Source organism: Nomascus leucogenys, chromosome 12 (genome assembly GCF_006542625.1).
Source record: "Nomascus leucogenys isolate Asia chromosome 12, Asia_NLE_v1, whole genome shotgun sequence".
Taxonomy (NCBI): domain Eukaryota; kingdom Metazoa; phylum Chordata; class Mammalia; order Primates; family Hylobatidae; genus Nomascus; species Nomascus leucogenys.
Genome location: NC_044392.1, coordinates 24,865,554 through 24,884,412, shown reverse-complemented (window position 1 = coordinate 24,884,412; position 18,859 = coordinate 24,865,554). Strand labels below are relative to the sequence as shown.

At 45.3% G+C, this 18,859-nt stretch overlaps 1 protein-coding gene across 2 annotated transcripts in view; it reads right to left on the bottom strand.

Moving 5' to 3' along the window:
- ASTN1 (astrotactin 1) overlaps positions 1-18,859 on the bottom strand; it is a 306,051-nt gene that overhangs the window by 16,057 nt on the left and 271,135 nt on the right. For both annotated transcript variants that reach the window (XM_030823936.1, XM_030823937.1), the window contains exons 17-20: positions 17,522-17,790; positions 10,672-10,805; positions 6,939-7,090; positions 5,466-5,601 (exon numbers count right to left, since the gene is read on the bottom strand). In XM_030823936.1, coding sequence (XP_030679796.1) covers positions 5,466-5,601; positions 6,939-7,090; positions 10,672-10,805; positions 17,522-17,790 — 691 coding nt within the window. The remainder of the gene's footprint in view (positions 1-5,465; positions 5,602-6,938; positions 7,091-10,671; positions 10,806-17,521; positions 17,791-18,859) is intronic.

Genomic DNA, 18,859 nt, shown 5'->3' with positions numbered 1-18,859 from the left:
CCACATAGTTATAGTGAATGCCTGTGAAATGGAGATGATAATAAGGCTACTGCCCACTGTGGACCAGAAATCCAGAGTGGAAACATTGCAGTCTCCATGACAATGTGAAGACATGATTCTACGAGCCCCTTCCAGGAAGAAAATGAAAACTGGCTATTAAAGGCTGAAAGTAAAATTTCTCCTTGGATGGTGGAGCTAAATGGAGAGGAAGAAGAGGAATTCCAGGTTCTGCCACTGAGAAGGGAATCTGAACATAACCATGGCAATCAGCTCTGGTGTCTGTGCCAAGGGCCTCTGATAACCAACCCAGTCGGTCTAAAGAAAATCATTAATATCGCCTTTCTTGTCACTTTACTTTCTGCTGCGTCACCATGGGAGGCTGCGTTTATTGGCAAGTATTGATTTTCTTTCCTTTTGGTAGAGTTACAGGGAGGGAGAGAGGTGAAAAGGAGAGAGAGGCCCCGAGTCACGGTGGTCCAGTTAAATGTCAGCTGGGTGTGGAACAGACACGCTGGTGAAGTAGAAAATATATAGATAATTGCCTAATGATTCTGGCAAGAAATATGCATTTCTCTCAACAGAGAAAAGACAACCATGGTCCACCACTCCCTCCCTACAAAGACATCCACAGAAAGGTCAGTGTGAGAGCCTGTGTGCCCCGATACGTCATTTGCCTTCCCTCTACCTTCTCCAAATTCTCATGCTGAATCATGGGGGCCTCACACAGGCAGGCCCCAGACCACCTGAGCACTGGTCTGCTGGGACTCAGAATGTGATGACCTGCCTGGATTCAGGACACAGCAGGTTGGGCCACACCTGCTGGCCTCCTGCAGGACTCCCGCCCCTCCTTGCTGTCAGACCAGGACCAAGTCTGCAGCCCTTCACTCCTGTCTGCAACACAGTGGCTCAATCCACTTCACTGGCCTCTGCCTCATCCCCTGTTCCTGAGTTCTGATAAATGGTCTTACCTAGTACTCAACCCCAGCCCGACCCTGATTCCAAACCCAAGGTCTTCTCACCCTTGTCTCCTTGCCTTTCCTCTCCTCTAAGGTCGGAGGGGGCCCCTTGCACCCAGCCCCTACGGCTTCCGGTGGCGATGCTAGGCTGGCTGGACCCCTAGCAGTGGCAGCCACGAAATTTTCCATCATTTGGCCCCACATGCCATATGCTGATGCCTCATCAGCTTCTGGTACGGTTTCTAGAATTGTGAATGGGGCCACCAAACCCAGCAGCTGGTGTATCTGACCAGCCCTGTGTAGAACCAGCTCTGTTCCTGGTTCAATCCCATAATCCAGTCTCAGGTCAGGCACCAACTCCCTCCTTTGCCCACCTGCTCTAGACCACCTTGACCTCCCCTCTCAGGAAGGGGCTCAAAGGTACTGCTCTGCAGATTTCAGACTTGTACCTTGTAGTCTGGGACTCCCACAAGGCGAAGTTCCCCCTTATACCCGTGTTTCCTCCACAGAGTAGCAAGTGAGAAAGCCCCAGGATTAGCAATGTCATACAAACCTCGGTAGCACTGCCCTCTAGGGGCCCAAGTGAGCCCCCTTCTCCCACAGAGGTCCTGACACCAGGGCCCTTGTGCGTAGGAAGGTCCACCCCCTGCCCAGAGGTAGGGTGGCTTTATCCTTGCTGCAGACTTGTGCTCTGAGCACGGTTCTGGCTATCAGTTCTCAGCAGTGTCAGGAGATAGGAAGTCCTGTTCTCTCCCCAGGCTGATGCTCTCGGGCCAGCATGGTCACGGGGCTGGGGCATGGGCCTGACCCGGTCCTCTGTTCCTCGCAGTTTGCTCTCCCTGCACCCCTGACTGTGTGTCTGAGTCCGTAAGTCTAGGCTCCTGTTCTGGTTTGCGTTGCTGAGGCCCTGCCTGCCTAGTGCCCCATCCCCTGTCATTCTGGCCCTGCTCTGCCTGTTCCTGCCTGACTTCCAGAGCCCTGAGCATGGCCTTGGAACTCAGGTCAGGGCTGCAGTCTGGCTACGTGCAGCTCTGGGCCACACGATGCTGCCTGCAATATGTTAAAAGGTCACTTGCCCTAGACCGTCTATGGCTGCATTCCAGCCACCTTTTGTAGCCCACCATCCCTTAATCCTGGACCCTTAATTTCTAAGTGTCCTTGGACTATGATGAGAAACATCCTAATTCATTGTCAGATGGACCCCTTCTCTCTCAGTCAATCCCCACCTCTCCCCTCCCCAAGCTTGCCCAAGCTCTGCCCTGTGGCCTGTCTTGCTGTAAGTTCCAGCTAAGCCGTATTGGATGCTGACCTAGGATGAAAATACCTGTCCTCACATTAATTCTCACATTACCCCAATGGGGCAATCAGTGCAAAATTTAAGTTCTCCAGCTCTTTCCACTTTTAGTAGTATATTTTATTTTTAACATGAAGCAGGCATTAGAAAAGGAGATGCTTCACTTAACCTTCTGAGGAGAGTCGGGGCTTGACCTAAGCGCCATTCCTCAGTAGTTCCAAATCCCTCAGTCTTGGAGGGCCCACTGAAAGAGCAGTCAGTTTATTTCACCATCATGGCCGGAGAGCACTTTACACATTTCATGTGGAAATGCCATGTGCAGTCATCTCAGAAAGGCCTTGGCTTACCATTAGCGTTATCGTTTCTACCACTGAACACTCAGCACCCTGAGGGTTAGATGGGATTACTGGGCAGAAGAGATAAGCCCTGCTCCCAGTCAGAAGGCTCACGTGTAAGTATATTTACTGCTTTGTCCAAAACTCCTGGGCTTCTTCCACCGCTGCCTGGCTGGGATTGTTCAGCCCACAGCTAGAGACTTGGTGATGACCCCGACGGAGGCCTGTGTGAGTGTGCACCGAAACAGAACAGCTCTGCTTCCAAAGGTGGGTCTTAAAGGCCTGAAACTTGATGTGAGTGGAGGACTCGTTAGCCCCCTGCTAAGGACTGGCTGTCTTGTCTGCTACTTTCCCACTTTCCTTCTCCAGGCTTCGTGGTTTCTGCCCATCCCTCCGATTTGCCTCCCTTTTTTCTGAATTATCTGTCTGCTGTCACACATCTGGAAAGAGAGCAGCTCTCCTGTGAGCATGCATTGTGATGATGGGGCAGTGGGTTGAAAGGCCCGTGAATCACCTCCCTACCCTGGCCTCAGTTTCTTCATTTGTAAAATGAATAATGCTGGACCTTACATACTTTAAGGTCTCTTTCAAGTAGGAGCTCTTCACTGTTTTTGGACCATGGATCCTTCTCAGAATAACGTTTTAAAAAGCATTAAATAAAACATACAAAGTGACAAAGGAAGCCAGCTAAGCAGAAATGCCGTTGCACCTCTGTGGATCCCAGGTGCAGAGCCAGCTCTCTGCTTTAATATGAGGTAATGAGGTCATGCTCTGAGATTCTCACAGTAACGTAGAGCAGCAGGGAGTTAAGATGCAAGGCTTGCAGACCCCAAGCAACTAGCTGTGTGATTCTGGGGCAGTTACTCCGTTTTCTTGCACCTGTTTCCTCAATTAAAAAATGGAAACAATACCCCTAATCTCACAGAGTCAGAGAGAATTCTCAGTCAGCACTCCATTAATGAAGGCCGCCCTCCTCCCAGTTTATAGAAAGAAAACTTAGTTGGAGAAAGTTTCAGTGTCTTGCTTACAGCCATTTAGTGGTTAGGAACAAAAAACCAGTCTTGCAGCCCATGTATTCTCAACTCTTAATCTAGGGCTCTGTCGCTATCCCAAGGGCTGAAGCGCAGCTCTTCTGGATCCTTCCGGGAGAGGAATGTCACTCCTGGCAGCCCACACGGCCCTCTTCTTGTGATCTGCAGCGCCACCTGGTGGAGATTTGCTGTTCCTTCCTTAGCCTCCTGCATTGGCTCCAACTTTTCAATAATCAGCATTCATAGTCTGCATTTTATTAAGATGTAGGAGGGACATAATGGGATATCAGCAAAGACAGCTGGAGTGAGAGACGGTATTGGCCTCGGTCTCTGATCAGAAACGCAGCCAATCAGGCCAACATGAGGAGGGTCGCAGTGTGGGTAATGGCTGCCCTCCTAATACTGCTTCTTGTACATAGGAACTTCGGAATTCCTAAGTAACAGTGTGACTTAGTCACAACTGAAGGACGACTGAGCCTTTACTATAAACGATAATTCAAGTTTCACTGAGTTTGAGATGCCTTACAGCAGGTTAGGTGGTCTGCACTCCCAAATCCTTGTTCCTTTCACCCGCTCCCCTCCAATAAAGGGCCACAACTGCCCCCCATCAAAAGAGCCAACAAGAATCATGGCACTGGTAGAATCACCCGAAAAGTGGACCAACATGGTCTTAGTATTCTCATCTGTGCCTATATCTACTGTCGAAATCCTCTAGAATGTCACTTGTGTTTACATACTTTCATCATGCACGGCCCATAGCAACATCCCTTTTTCCTATATTGAAGACATTCAGCCTGAGCACTGAAGTTCATCTTGCAATCAATGCCACTCAAATTTCTAGTGCTTTTCATCTCTGAGCTCTTTAACTGTGGAAATAGAAATGATTTATTCTGGAAACCTTGACTCTATTCTCGTGATCTCCTCTGCAAACTGTTAAATGTTTTTCATACTGATGGGGTCACGAAGTCTTACAACGACATCACTATGAATTCTGCCTTAGCACTCAAATTTTTCCATCATGATTTAGATTCTATCATTATCTCTCCTTTTCTGGCATCTTTTACATCTCTGCGTCACAAACATTTTACAATTGTTTCCAGAGCACAGGGAGAAATGGGGAAGAGTTCGCAGAAAGAATAGGGTCATTCCAAGGGCCATGATATAGTTCGCTGCATTTCTTTGAAGAAAAGTGCTGCCCATTTCTAACATTTATAAATTACTTCAATGCCGTTGGAGCTAGCTAGCTTTCTAAAGCAGAGTTATTGGTATTCTATGCCTTTCCTCAAAAATGACTCCTTGGACTTACAGCATTCTATCTTTCCAGTCTCACTTTCTTCCTTTCCCTTTTACTCACCGTCTGCCTCTGCCCTACTAGACTACTTGCTACTCACCTTCATGCTTCTTCACCTTTGCCTTTGCAGTTTCCTGAGCCTAGCATACCTTTTCCAACATGACTCTGTTGGTTCAAATTCTACACAACACAGTTTAGTTGACATCCACTCTAGTTAGAATTAATCACTTCTTTCTTCTATTTTACAATTTTTTTTCATTTTTTGCTTTTCTATCTACATTTATTTAATTCTGCCTTAAGTTAAAGTTAGTTTTTTTATATATTTCCCCTCTATGTTGCAAACTCCTCAAGGGACAGAACCGCATTATCTTTCTAGATCCCCCCATTCCAGTGCCTAAGTACTCGAGAAGATTCTCTATAATGCCACCTGGGATAAGATTTCAGAGACTCAACATGTTTTGCTGAGTCTCTAAAGGAACTCAAGTAGCAAGAAGAAACTGGTAAGAAGCCTTGGGACTGTCAGGGTAAGAAGTCACTAGGTAGGTGTGTGTTACTCACATGTAAATGGTGTCAGGTTCCAGGCATCGTATGATCAGAGAGATGGTGGTGAGCTGCTTGTCCGGCACCTGAGATGGCATTGCACAAGGAGACTTTGCTCCAGAGATGATGTCGTCCACAAAGCTCAGCACTGTTTCTGCCCAAAGGAGAAGGAATGGAAAAAGCATGAGAAACAATGATGGCCAAGCAATGAGGAGATGGAGTCAACTCAATGAGAACTTAACATGACAATGATTTGGTCCTCAATCTCTAGAGTAGAGAAAGGAGACTTATAAGGAATGGCCTTTTCTAGTTCATATTTAACCACTCAGAGCTGTCTAGAGTTAGTTCAGACACAACTAGGGCAAGAGGTACACATCACACCGGAGACCTTTTTTTTTTTTTTTTCGAGACAGTCTAGCTCTGTCGCCCAGGCTAGAGTGCAGTGGTGTGATCTTGTCTCACTGCAACTTCTGCCTCCCAGGTTCAAGCAATTCCCCTGCCTCAGCCTCCCGAGTAGCTGAGATTACAGGCATGTGCCAGGGTTTCACCATGTTGGTCAGGATACTCTCGAACTCCTGACCTCCTGATCTGCCCACCTCGGCCTCCCAAAGTGCTGGGAATACAAGCGTGAGGCATAACGCCCGGCCAGAGCGCTCCTTTATAAAATGTTCTTGGCATGGACAGAGATAGCATTCTGGTCAGTGGTCCCTGCCATACCTCAGCAATACCTGTGCACATCAGGCAAAGGGCCTTGGAAGAAGCGGTAGGCAGCTCTCTATGCCTGAAGACAGCTGCGTATGTCTCTAACCCTCAGTGGCAGGCTCACCGGTAGCTGTTTATTTTGAATTAGATTGTTGGTGCCATCATCCTGCTGGTGACCACATCCCATGCATAAGTTTTTGGGATTATGAATGTTGACCTTTCACTATGTGAAGGTAGTGAAATATTAAGGCAAGGAACATTTTTCATGGGGTGTTTCCATTCCATTAAGGCTTCCCTCTTACTAGCTGGACCTGAGAAAAGCAGTTTGCTTCAGGAAAAGACATGGGCCAAACACATCTGTTTGCACAGGCTTTTGCCTGGAGGGGGTTTATTAGCAAAGGAATTTTTTTTTCTGTAATCATGGCAGTGGTTAGCAGAGAATTGTTTCCTAATTGCGGGCTAGGATAACTAGTGTACTGTATTGTTGTTTCTTTGTGAGTGTGCCTAGAGGCAATGAAATGGACACCTCTTTTATAAACAAAAAACAAAATCAAAACAAGGCTTTGTCAGATGCTCACCAGGCAAAAACTCTGAAATGGACAAGATGGCTGCTGCTTGGAAGAACAGCTGCTTCTTGGAGAAGAAGAACAGCTTCTTCTTCTCCCTGCTCTTCCTGCATTGCCCTGGGATACTGGGGACCTGGAGCAAAGCCATGAGGCAGGGCATTTTTCTTTGTTTTAGTTTTATCACCTTGGATCAACACAAGCCCATGAAGTAGAAGGTGCTCACCTGTCTCCACTTTGGAGTGGTCCATCCTGTCAGTGACTTTCTCTTGACGGAGGAGGTAATCTACAATCTGCACCCCGATTGGTGGCTCTGAGTGTTCCCACTCCAGGACCACAAGAGTGCTGCTGGGCTCGTGAACCGTGGAGAGTCTCAGCCTGTGTGCAGACAGGAAGGAACATGAAACAGGGACACAACTGTGACTCACTTTGGGCACTGACTACCTCAATTGTGATACTGTAAGCTTTTCTTTCCCAGCCAACTACAAAAATGATCTCTTTGAGGGCCTGTCTCTTTCGAAAGATAGTAATGTTTTTGAGGACTCTTGAGATCTATGTTTTATGTATTAAATGCCTGTTACATATTATAAACTCAGCCAATAAGTGTAAATAAATAAATCAGTAGGTGGGTCAAAGATTAATGAATGTCTGCATATTACATGGGTCAGAGGATAGGGCTTTTGGAGTAGTACTGTTTTAAATGGCTGGAAAATACCATAATTTCTAGATTTTCTCTTGAAAAATATCAAGAGAATGCGTGTATACTGCTCATATAAAGACGTATTGAAGGTGATGTCCAGAATCTCAAATTAATAAGGCCACAGTTGGTTTGGCTTCCATAACCTTATCAGGATCTGCCCTGCTGGTGGGGGAAACCCCAGCTTCCCTTCTTGCTATGGGAACTAAACTATCCTTTTCTCCAGGCCATCTGCTAGCTGGACCTTGGAACAGGTTCAGTTTGGAAGTGATATTCATAGGGGGCTTTACCGGACAAGAGAAAGTTGGCCACATGTCAAGTTCTCCTTGGAGTGATGTCCTCTGCCTGCTTGCCCAGATTCTGATTTCGGTTTCTGTCTTTGCTCTTGGGTTTATATGGATATCCTGGTTCCTGATTCCAGCCTTTCCTTGCTTTTCTCACTTCATACTCTCCTCATTCTTTACAAGTTGCCCACATTTACCACTGTCATGCCTTGCCAGCTCATACCTCTCTGTACCTCGCAGAAACTTAATCATCCTTGTTGGCATTCACTGGTATGGATCTCTTAATTGTCCATGTGGTTTCAATTCACAGCCGCCTTCTGATTTCTTGTATGTGACTTGGGTTTCCCCTCTTTCTTCCAATTCTGTGTTTCTTTCAAGACCACTGGATTCTGGGAATGTTCCCCACTCCTGCTCACTCCAGCCTCCCTCCCTTACAAGTATCTCTGCCATTTATCTCATCCTTGGTTCCCAGATCTCATGATCACTCATATTCCTGGCCCTCCTTTTCTCTGCTCAGCTCACAGGTGCCTGTCTCAAGGATCACTGTGCAAGGTACGAAGAATGAATGACACCAAACCATCTGCAATCTTCAATTTCAATTCAACAGATATTTGTGAAGCACCCATTTGCTACTGGGGATGCAGTGGTGCACATGCCCATCCCAGTCCCTTCTTTTATGGAGCTTAGTGAGCAATAGAAGCATGTAATTATACATGTGATTATAATAGTATGTGATAAGAGTTTCAAAAATAAATTATAGTAGGCTGTGGGCACAAAAGTAAGGAATTCAACTAGTGGGAAAATAACACAAAACACATGCCCTTCTGTTAGTGAAGGAGTGCATAGTTTGCATATGACATTAAAGCTGGAATAGACCCAAAACAGTGCAGATTATTGACAAATTCATTAATTAGTGTCATATGCAGAGTGCTGTTTTGAAAAAAAAAAAAAGCATTAGGGACGTTAAATAAGTTAGATTTCTGAGAACACAAATTCCGTGAAAATATGGACTAAACCCAGCCTCTTCTGAGAAATAGAAGTGTATATGATTTACACAGACTTGTGTAAAACTAAAGTATATTTTCCTTTCCCACTGAAACTAAGGTTTGCTACTGAAGGAGGTGATCAGTTGTCAAGAAAAGGAAAGTCCTTAATAGACATTTACTGTTTATGAAAATTTAGCCCAATTTAATCTTTTGCAATAAGATTTAGTAAACACAGGTTTAAAAACAAAATAAGCCCTGGGACATTATGGCTGGATCTTGTGTCCACCTGATAACATTTGGTAGCTTCAGTATTGTTTCAGAGGTAGCTTTCTTACCTGGTGAATTAGTCTAACAGCAGCAGTTCTCCTAGTGGCTCCCTTTATACTAAATGAAAGAACTTTTATTAATAATAAGCTTGATTCTCTTTTAACTCAAGAAGTCCAATCGTGACTATGAAGAACAGGAAGCCAAAGGCTGGTGTATCTACGGCCAAAGGCTGTAGGTATCTAAAACCACCTACAGAGAGAAGGAAGACTGTGGACAAGAGAAGAAATTGGCTTGTAATGACCCTCTAGTGCTGCATTCTCCTCTTTCTCTGATTTCTTCTTGCTCTGTCCTGGCCCGTTAGTGCCCACCCGCACCTGCATGAAACAGGCCAGAGGGCAGCCTCTCAATTGCTGGTTTCCTAAGCGGTCTGTTGCTCCTGCCTACTCAGCCTTTCGCTTTTGCAGGGCCTGATCTTTACTTCAGGATTTCTTTGCCTTACCAGCCCCTGGGGTCACTCTCTTCCAGCTTGTCATGCCAGCCCTCTTTATTAGATACAATATTCCTGTGGCTTCAGCCCCATGGCAGACGCCATATTAGAGGCTACAAGGGATTCTTGTCTCAGGTCCTGGCCCTCAGCTTGGCCAGTTCTGTTTAGCCTTCCATTGAGGGGAAGGAGATTAGGCATGTCCATTCTCAGACACCTTTGTAGCACTTCATCCTCTTCACCCCCCAAATGCAGACTCTCCTGTTGTTCATCCCCAGCCCTCTGCTCTTCCCACTTGATTATTGTTCTGGAGCATTCTTTCTAATAGCTGTGGTTTCATCTCCCATTTCTCTGGGGTTGACTGAAATCTCATCTCTAATATTTACTTTTTTGCAGAGCTCCATCTTTCTTTCTGCACACTGAACATCCCCACACACTCAGCTACCCCATGACAGCTCCAAGGCAAGCCTAAATGAAACTGGCTTCCTCCTCAAACCTGCCTATCCTTTGATTCTTCTTTGCTCACTGGTGGCCTATTCATCTTCCCAGCCACCAGTGTCAGAAGTCTTAAATTCACTTTCCACTTTTCCTTTCTCCTCACCACTACTTCAATCAGTCACCAAGCCCTGTTGGTTTTGCCCCAGATCATCTCTCAATTTTATCCTCTCCATACTATAATGGCCAAGAACATGCCTCTTAACCAGTCCTGCTTCCTGCTCTACCACTTTGGAAAAATTATTCAATCCATTTGAATGCATTTTATTTTGTCTATTAAACGAGCAGTATCTAACTGCTCCATACAATGCCTGGCATCCAGTAAGTGTTCAATGAGTGGTTATGTCATTGGTCTAGTTAAGCTCTCAGTGTAAATCTCTAACTTCTTCCATTACAATGGCACTTTTCTCCCCATTGTCTTCTAGTTATGCTGTCCTACTTTCTCCACCTTCAAGGAGAAGTTCAAGCGCCACCTCCTCCACAGAGCCTTCACCATGGCGTCAGTTAAGACTTGACCATTCCCTCTTCACACTTTCTTTAAATGCCTCTTGTTAACACTTGTCACACCCTTTCTTCTACTAAAACCATCTGTGCTGCCTCCCTTGGAAGATTGAAAGCTCTCTGAAGGCAAGTATTGTGTCATATTTTTCTTTTTGTTTCCCAGTACCCAGCCCATTTCTTTGCAAATAGTACACACTCAGTATCTGTTTCCAGAGTAATGCTGAAAGAGAGAAAGAGAACCATACACAGGCTGTGGGAGAGGCGCACAGGTGGGGAGTCCATCAGCTCCAAAAGCAGTGGAGTCACATCGACACCAGTCCTCGATGACATCTCCAGTCCCTGAGCACCAGAGAGAGCTCATGGTAGCCTCCTGCAAGAGCTGCATGAGAGAACAGGGAAAGGATTGAGTGTTTAGAAGCCAGGGCTAGGCCGTCAGAATCAAGAGGCAGAATGTCAAGGATCCGCATGGCCCTAAACTACTTCCAGCGGCAGGTTGTGTCGCCACTTTATCATTGTGGAGTCTCAAATTCTGATTCCAGGAGACTGTTTCTGGGAAGCCTGAGCCTCTTAGAACCTCTAGGGTGTCCGTCTCCCTTTACCGTAGGAGCTCCCCCTTGTGGTAACGGGCTGCCACTTTGGGAGCAAGTCATATTCCGCCCTCCATCTGCCTCATATGCCACTCCATCATTCCACACCTTAGGCTCTAGAAAAAAAATGACGCCTCTACCACACATCTTCTGGGTGGCTACTCTTCCCTCTGCCCAGAGGCATTAGCCTTTTCCCAAATGCTTTTCTGTGCATCCTTATCTACCTGCCCCAGTATTCCCTTTGCATTCCTTCAGCATGCTTTCTAACCTGCTTACAATATTTTTGCAATGCTGCCTTAGGTTGTGATTTGGCATTAGGCATTCCTTTCTTAGTAAATCATGAACAGGAGAAGCAATGTGGCACACAGGCTAAGAGCTGGGCTCTGGAGCTGTCAGCCCTGAGTGAGAACTCCCGCTTTGCCAATCACTGACATGTGACCTTGGGCAAGTTACATAAGCTCAGTTTCCTCAATAATAAAATGGGATAAAAATGGCACTTTCCTAATAAGCTTGCTGTGATAATTAAATATAATAATATATGCCAAATGAAATAATGTATGCATAGTACCTGGAACACATTAGTCATGAATAAATGCCAGCAATTATTATTGTCTTTGAATAACAGGGTTGAGTCTTAGATAGAAATTTGTAACCATCACAGAACCTAGCAGAATTCTTTACATGCAGAGGGTTCATAGAGATATTTACTATTAAGTAAAAGGACAGAAGAATAAAATTAGACCAGTGAAGTAACAGAACCCATAATAGGGCCAGTCCTGGGTGAGGACGTGGATCCTGATGGAGTACTGACCCTTCAGCGGGGTGCTGCTGCCTCAGCCTCATTCCAAGGGGAGGGAGAGGGTGAGACTGGCTGCAGGGAGCATGGCCGGTCCAAGCTAGCCAAGTCAGGACTTTCTCTCTGGGTGAGCTCAACATCTGCAGCTTTGGCTGTTTCTTATGATTCTCTTCTCTGTGTTTCATTCTCACCACATTCACACCTAATCGGTAAATTAGAAAAGTGAGACCTAGCTACCCTTGAAAATTTTAGACCAAAGAATTCAAAAGAAAAAGAGACAAAGGGAAAGAAGGAGATAACTCTACAAAAATCAGAATGTCTAAACCTAAAGCCAGCAGCCTATGTTCCATTCTTTCAGAACTTTACATAGGCCACCTTAGGTTAGAATAGTTAGAATAAGGGTCCATCCTGCCCCCTCCCCAGATTGGAAGCCTCTAGGAAACAGAAACCAATGAATGATTGCAGAGATTTATAATTTAGAAGGCCCTTTTTGATGCTAACACTTTGATGAATGGTTATCATGATTTACAGTGGAGAAGACTGAGAGTCAAAGAGGTGAGGTGACTTGCCCGGGGTCATAGGCTGGTGAAAAGGGCAGTGCCAGAACCTGAGTTCAACATGACTCACTGGACAACTCAGGCTCCCAGCATGAAGCCTGGTGCATAAGTGCCCACTTTATGCTTTGCCTGACTGATCCAAATTCAAAATTAAAAGGTGCATTGCTTAAAACTAGGAAAACAGACGACCTTTGAGATAGGTAGAATAAAGGCAACATTGTGACTACTGCCTTGCAGAGCCTTCAGTCAACAATTATTTGCTAAGCACCTGCAAGGGGCCATTTTCTACGTGAAGCATTAAGGATACGAGGATGCACAAGACACCTATGGCCCCTGTCTGCATAAATCTTAAAGTCAGATGACACACAAACAAGCAAAGTTACAATAATCAAATCACCACACCTGTGGTCAGAACCTCAAAGGAAAAGGTTGAGCTGCCATGAATGCATATGGTGGCAAGAGAGACAAGGAAGGGTAGATAAGCTCACAGAGGGGTACACGGAGGCCTCTATGAGGAAGCAACTTTTTATCTGAGCTCTGAGGGCTGGATCAAAAGTTATTTACTCACGAAAGTTGAAGTAGTGTTCCAGGTTGAAAAAACAATGTCAACAAGACCAGCCTGGATGGAACTTGACTTCTAAAATCAATGGAAAAAAAGGTGGGTCTGTCTGTAAAAGACAGCCTGAGGGAGAAAAGGCATTCTCAGCAAGTGGAAGGGAGACAGGGCTGAAACACAGAAGCCTTGTGGGTTATGGTGAGGCAGGGGGCCACATTTCAAGAGCACTGGTAAGTAATTGCAGTATTTAAAACAGTGGAGCAACATGGTCAGATTTTCAATCCAAAAGAGAAAGGACAAATACCTGTGATGACAAATAAGCTAAATGTCATTTTGCAAAAGTTTCACTTTCCATCTTCAATTCACACCACTCCATAAGAGTTCCTACTCTGGGCAGGGTATGGTGGCTCATGCCTGTAATCCCAGAACTTTGAGAGGCTGAGGCAGGAGGATCACCTGAGTTCAGAAGTTCGAGACCAGCCTGGCCAATGTGGCAAAACCTCGTCTCTACTAAAACTACAAAAAGTAAGCTGGCCATGGTGGCGGGCGCCTGTAATCCCACCTACTCAGGAGGCTGAGGCAGGAGAATCACCTGAGCCTGATAGGCAGAGGTTGCAGTGAGCTGAGATCATACCACTGTACTCTGGCCTGGGCAGTAGAGCAAGACCTGTCTTAAAAAAACAAAAATTAAAATTAAAAAAAAAAAAGAGTTCCTACTCTCTGAATCCTGGGCTGCAGGTAACTGCAAACTGTTGGATGAGGATAGAAGAGAGGAATTAAGAAGGAACCCATTTGGAAAGAAAGAGAAATGGAAATTACATTTGTCTGAGTATCTACAATGTACCCAGCATTGCATAGGGAATCCACATTTGTTATCAGATTTAATCCTTATTCCAGGAAAGAAATAAAGTTTTCCAATTTTTGTTATTGTTGTCTCTAAGGAGAGTGGTTGAACTTCAAGCTAAATTCATCTATCCATTAATTTATCTATTTATGCATCTATTCATTCATTTATTTAGCAGAAAGCAAACTATGCATCAGCCACTTGCTAGGCACTGGGATTCTGGATAAGAAAAACATCCTCATAGTCTAGAGGGGAGGAAACAACTATGTCAACAGCTGCGATAATAGGTGATGCATCCTATAAAAGATGTGGATACAAGCCGGGCACGGTGGCTCATGCCTGTAATCCCAACACTTTGGGAGGTCGAGGCTGGCGGATCACCTGAGGTCGGCAGTTCGAGACCAACCTGATCGACATGGAGAGACCCCCATCTCTACCAAAAATACAAAATTAGCCAGGCATGGTGGCACATGCCTGTAATCCCAGCTACTCGGGAGGCTGAAGCAGGAGAATCGCTTGAACCTGGGAGGAGGAGGTTGCAGTGAGCCAAGATCATGCCATTGCACTCCAGCCTGGGCAACAAGAGCGAAACTCCGTCTCCAAAAAAAAAAAGGCAGAGGCAGTCCCCACTTCCCTCAGTTGTCTATATCCAATCTATTTTGAGACATGGTCCTGCTCTGTCACTCAGGCTGGGTGCAGTGGTGCAATCATAGTTCAAGGCAGCCTCCCTCTCCTGGGCTCGGGGGATCCCTCCTGCCTCAGCCTCCTGAGTCACTGAGACCGCAGTCATGTGTCACCATGCCTGGCTGATTTTTAAATTTTGTCTCTTTATGTTGCCCAGGCTGGTCTCGAACTCCTTGGCTCAAGTGATCCTCCTGCCTTGGCCTCCCAGAGTGCTGGAATTATAGGTGTGAGCCACTATGTCCAACCTATATCCAATCTAGTAGTAAATAAATCCTCTTAATTCCAAAAAAAAAAACCCAAAAATACAAAAACAAACAACAAAAACATACAAACAACAACAATAAAAAAACAAAAAGATGTAGATACACACACAATGGGAATTACATGAAGGGATACGTGGGTTGGCCTAGGAGTGTAAGGAAGGGCTCTTGGCAGCTGGAGATGTTTTAGCTGAAACTGAAGTAACAGCAGGACTTTTCCAGTGGTAGAAATGTGGGCAAGAACATTCTTGGGACAGAGAGTTTGAAGTCTGAAGGGCCATCTACGTGAGAAAAAATGTGTTTGAGGGGGTAGAAAGAGTTAAATTTTGGAGTGCAGAGTATAAGATATAGTGTGGTAACAACCTAAGTAAGTGAAGACAAAATTGGATCATGAACTGCCTTATAATGATGTTCTGAGGACATTAGATTGTATTCAATAGATTCTGTGGAGCCATTAAATTACTTTGATGCCAAATTATCTGAAGTCCATATTAGATATATAATTCTGGGTGGTCTGTTAGGGAGACCAGTGAGAAGGTTACTTTAACGGGATAGTAGCCTGATATCACAAAGGATGCCGGAAATAGGTTGTGATGGGGGTATCATAAAAAGAGAATGAATTCCAGAGATATTTGTGGCTCTTAGTGATAAAATGGATGTTGAGAATGATGAGGAAATTCTAGGAAGTGGCCCTAGTCTCCAGTTCAGGCAACTTAGTGGAAGATAGTGCCATTCACTGGGATGGCCACACAACAGGTATGAGTTTGTGCTGGAAGATGATGAGTTCAAATGTGTTGGGTTTGAGATACCTGGTTCATTATATGGTTTGACCTATTTGTTTGTTTCTTTATGATATTCACAGATTAGACTGAAATATAGCATCAGAGATTATTTAGTCTGACAGGAGGACAATGAGACCAACAAAGGTCAGAAAATGGACCCAACGATATGCCAGAGGTAGAAATAAAAACACCCATTGAATTATATTCTAATGTCATGATTTGGCACCCCTCTATTTCTTAGCTTCTTCACTTGTCATCTCCATTCCTTAGGAAAGGGCAAAATTAGAAAGAAAAACAGAACAGCGGATGGCAAAGACAAAATATGTCTAAGAAAGAAACATGTGACAGTGACTGAACTCCAGCTAGGGCCACTTGTCTATGTGTTTAGAAATTAAAGAGTTCAAAACATGGCCAGATGGAAAGCATTTCTCAACCCATCTCTTAAAACTGGTGCAGGAAGAAAGGGAAGGGGCTGAGGTAGGGCCAAGTAGGGGATCCAGAAAGCGAGTTGCCGAAGACAAACTTCCTTCATCTTCCCCATTTTGCTCGCAATCATGCATAGAAAGCACAATGCACTCTCTCATCTCCCAGCATGCTTTCTGCATTCTGCAGCTTCGCACGCCCTGTTGCAAGGATGGTTTTGTGTGAACTCTCTGATCCCACTGCTTCCAGGCAAGTGGCCTGGGAGCTCTTAGGGTATCAGCAGCAGCAGCCTTGAGACAAAGAGGGGCAAGTAAGGGGAGAAGAAGAGGGCAGGGCATTGGCTTAAAGACACTGCAGCTCTGGGTCTCCATGGTGACCCAAACCCTCTGCCTTTCCTTTATCCTTTCAGACCCATCCTTCCGAAGGTTTCTTTTCTCCCACTCCTCTTCCCGTAGCCATGTTTATTAGATTGAAGACAAATGTGTAGGCCACGAGAACAATTTATCTTTTTGCTCCTGTGAAAAACCTTATTTTCAAACACTCGGTGAAATATCTGTGGCAGAGGCGGGTAGGCGAGAGAAACACACACACCTACAAAATCCCTCCTGTTGGTCTGAGCATTACCTATGAAACAAACACCAGGTGTTCCTTAAGGAGAAAACAGAAAGCAATTATCACCCCACCTGGATGGGCACACCTCTCAGGCAGGTAAACAGCTCACTGCTGCGACTCCTGCTGCCTTGTCCCCAAGGCTGCCTTTGCCATAGTTCCAGAAGTCCCACACCCGGCGTCTCCTTGTTTTTACTTTTGTTGTTGTTGCTGTTGCTACTGCTTTGTGTTTGTCTTCTAATCTCTATGTCCTTGAGGACGTTGGAGAGCTAGGAAAGGAGCTGAGCTATGGCTTCTGACACAGTTCTCCAGCCCTTCTTTTTGGTTCCATCCATTTTCTCCTGGCATCTTTGGAAAGGGAGAGGCAGACGCAAAGGAGGAGTGGTTGGGAAATGTCACAGCCCAGCAGCATAATAGAAAGGCAGAAGGATCTGCTTGGATGTGGCGTTTTGTTCTTAGAGCCAGAGTGATGGGCAGGAAACCAACCCCTTCCAGGCCGAGGCTGCCAGAATCTTCCCTTTGCAACCTGTGCCTGATATGCTCCTTCTAGTCCAGCTGCAGCTGGGCCAGGCCAAGGGATCAGCAAGGGAAGCTGGCCCACCTCCCAAGCCAACCAGGGTGAGGCAGAACTGAGCATCCTCCCCACAACTGTCCCCAAGGCACGAGGGTTCTCTGAACAATGACTTTGATGATGGCAAATGTTGTGCCTCCCTACTTGCTTTCTTCCAGCCCTTTGTGTAGGGCTCAAAGCCCTACACAGGTGCTCAGTTGTGACTCTTGAATCATATTATCATGGGTGTTGTAGATGCATTGATTTGACTTAATATGCAAACATGCAAATTTAAGCAAATTAGGTGCCCAGATTAGCTAAACAAAAAGCCTCACTATCCATATTCTAGCATGGCCCTCAACCACACCCTGTCACTTCCTCACACCATTTGGAAAGCCTTCTGTTGTGGTTGACGCCTCCCAGAGCCAAGAGTCCCAGGCCTCTTACCCTCTGGGTCTGGTTGTTGGTCACCAGTTCATAGATGGGGGCTGCTTTGGTCACCTCCAGCAGAACTGGCTCAGCAGGGGTGTCAGGACTGGATGTCACATGACACAGGGGGCAGGATGAGGGGCATCGTCCCTTGCTCTGGCACTCCATGCGGACTCCAGCCGCCATGCGCTTGGTGCCGGAGTCTGACAAGCTGGCAATATATTCTGGGAACGTCAGCACCTTGGGGTCTCTTTCCCGCTCCTCAGACTCATCAGATGGGGAGTTGCCTGCAGACACAAAATGGAAAGAAACAGTGAAGGAGTCAAAAAAATAAGGACTAGCATGACCTCGTGGCCCCTAAGTGCGGGGGTCCAATCTTTGGGATCAGAAACAGCCACTGAAGGGGTAAGAATGTGATTCTGCCATCCCACTTAATTTGGGACACCCAACCTCCCAGTGACACACAGAGTTGGAAATGGCCCTTTTCAGTGAGAATCTAGGTTGTTCCTTTTCTGAGAATCATCAGCTCCACTGAATCTCTAGAGGGATCAGTCTCCGTGCTGATGACCCTCAGCAAGAATACAAACCATAACAGTGATTGTTCTATGACTTAATTTCTTCATCTACGAAGTAAAGATATGAATAGTACCTATGTCTAGCATTGGGTAATGAATGAATGGCAATTCCTTTTATAAAGCACATAACACAATGGCTAGCACATGGCAAACCATCATCATAATAGATTTAACTATAAATATAGCTAAGATTTAGGAAGCCTGTACTATAAAAGCGAGATCTGTTCAAGGTCTACTTTAACCATTATGATAACTCTCTGCATGGAGCTCTCTCATTATACTCAGTTTATAGATGAGGAAAATGAGGCCAAGAGCTTCAAGGTCACACAGCTAGTAGATTGTGAGAGCTGGGATTTGAATCCACTTTTGTCTATTCTTAAGTCTTTTAGGTCAGAGAGGAAGAAGAATAGAACTCTGCTTCATTATTAATCAATGTATTGAAGATGGGAAGGGAATTTTGACTTTTTCAAAAAGATTTGCACTCCAAAACTTGAGAGATGGGTCCACATCAATTTTGTTTGTTGAGTAAAGGATAGTTAAAGAATCTTTTGGTCTACTTTTCGTGACAAACATGGGAATTGCCTACCAGAGAATAATGGTTTGTTCTTTATACAAGAAAGCACTGCTTGGCATTTCTCTTCCCAGTCCTCATGATTCTCCATTTAACTTATTAATTCTAAAGGAAGATTGAAGTAGTGTTTGCTGACAAAAAAGCACTGTGTTTCTGAGATTCGTCACTCCTTTTTGCATAACTGCAGTCCTGAACGTGAAACAGCTTCAG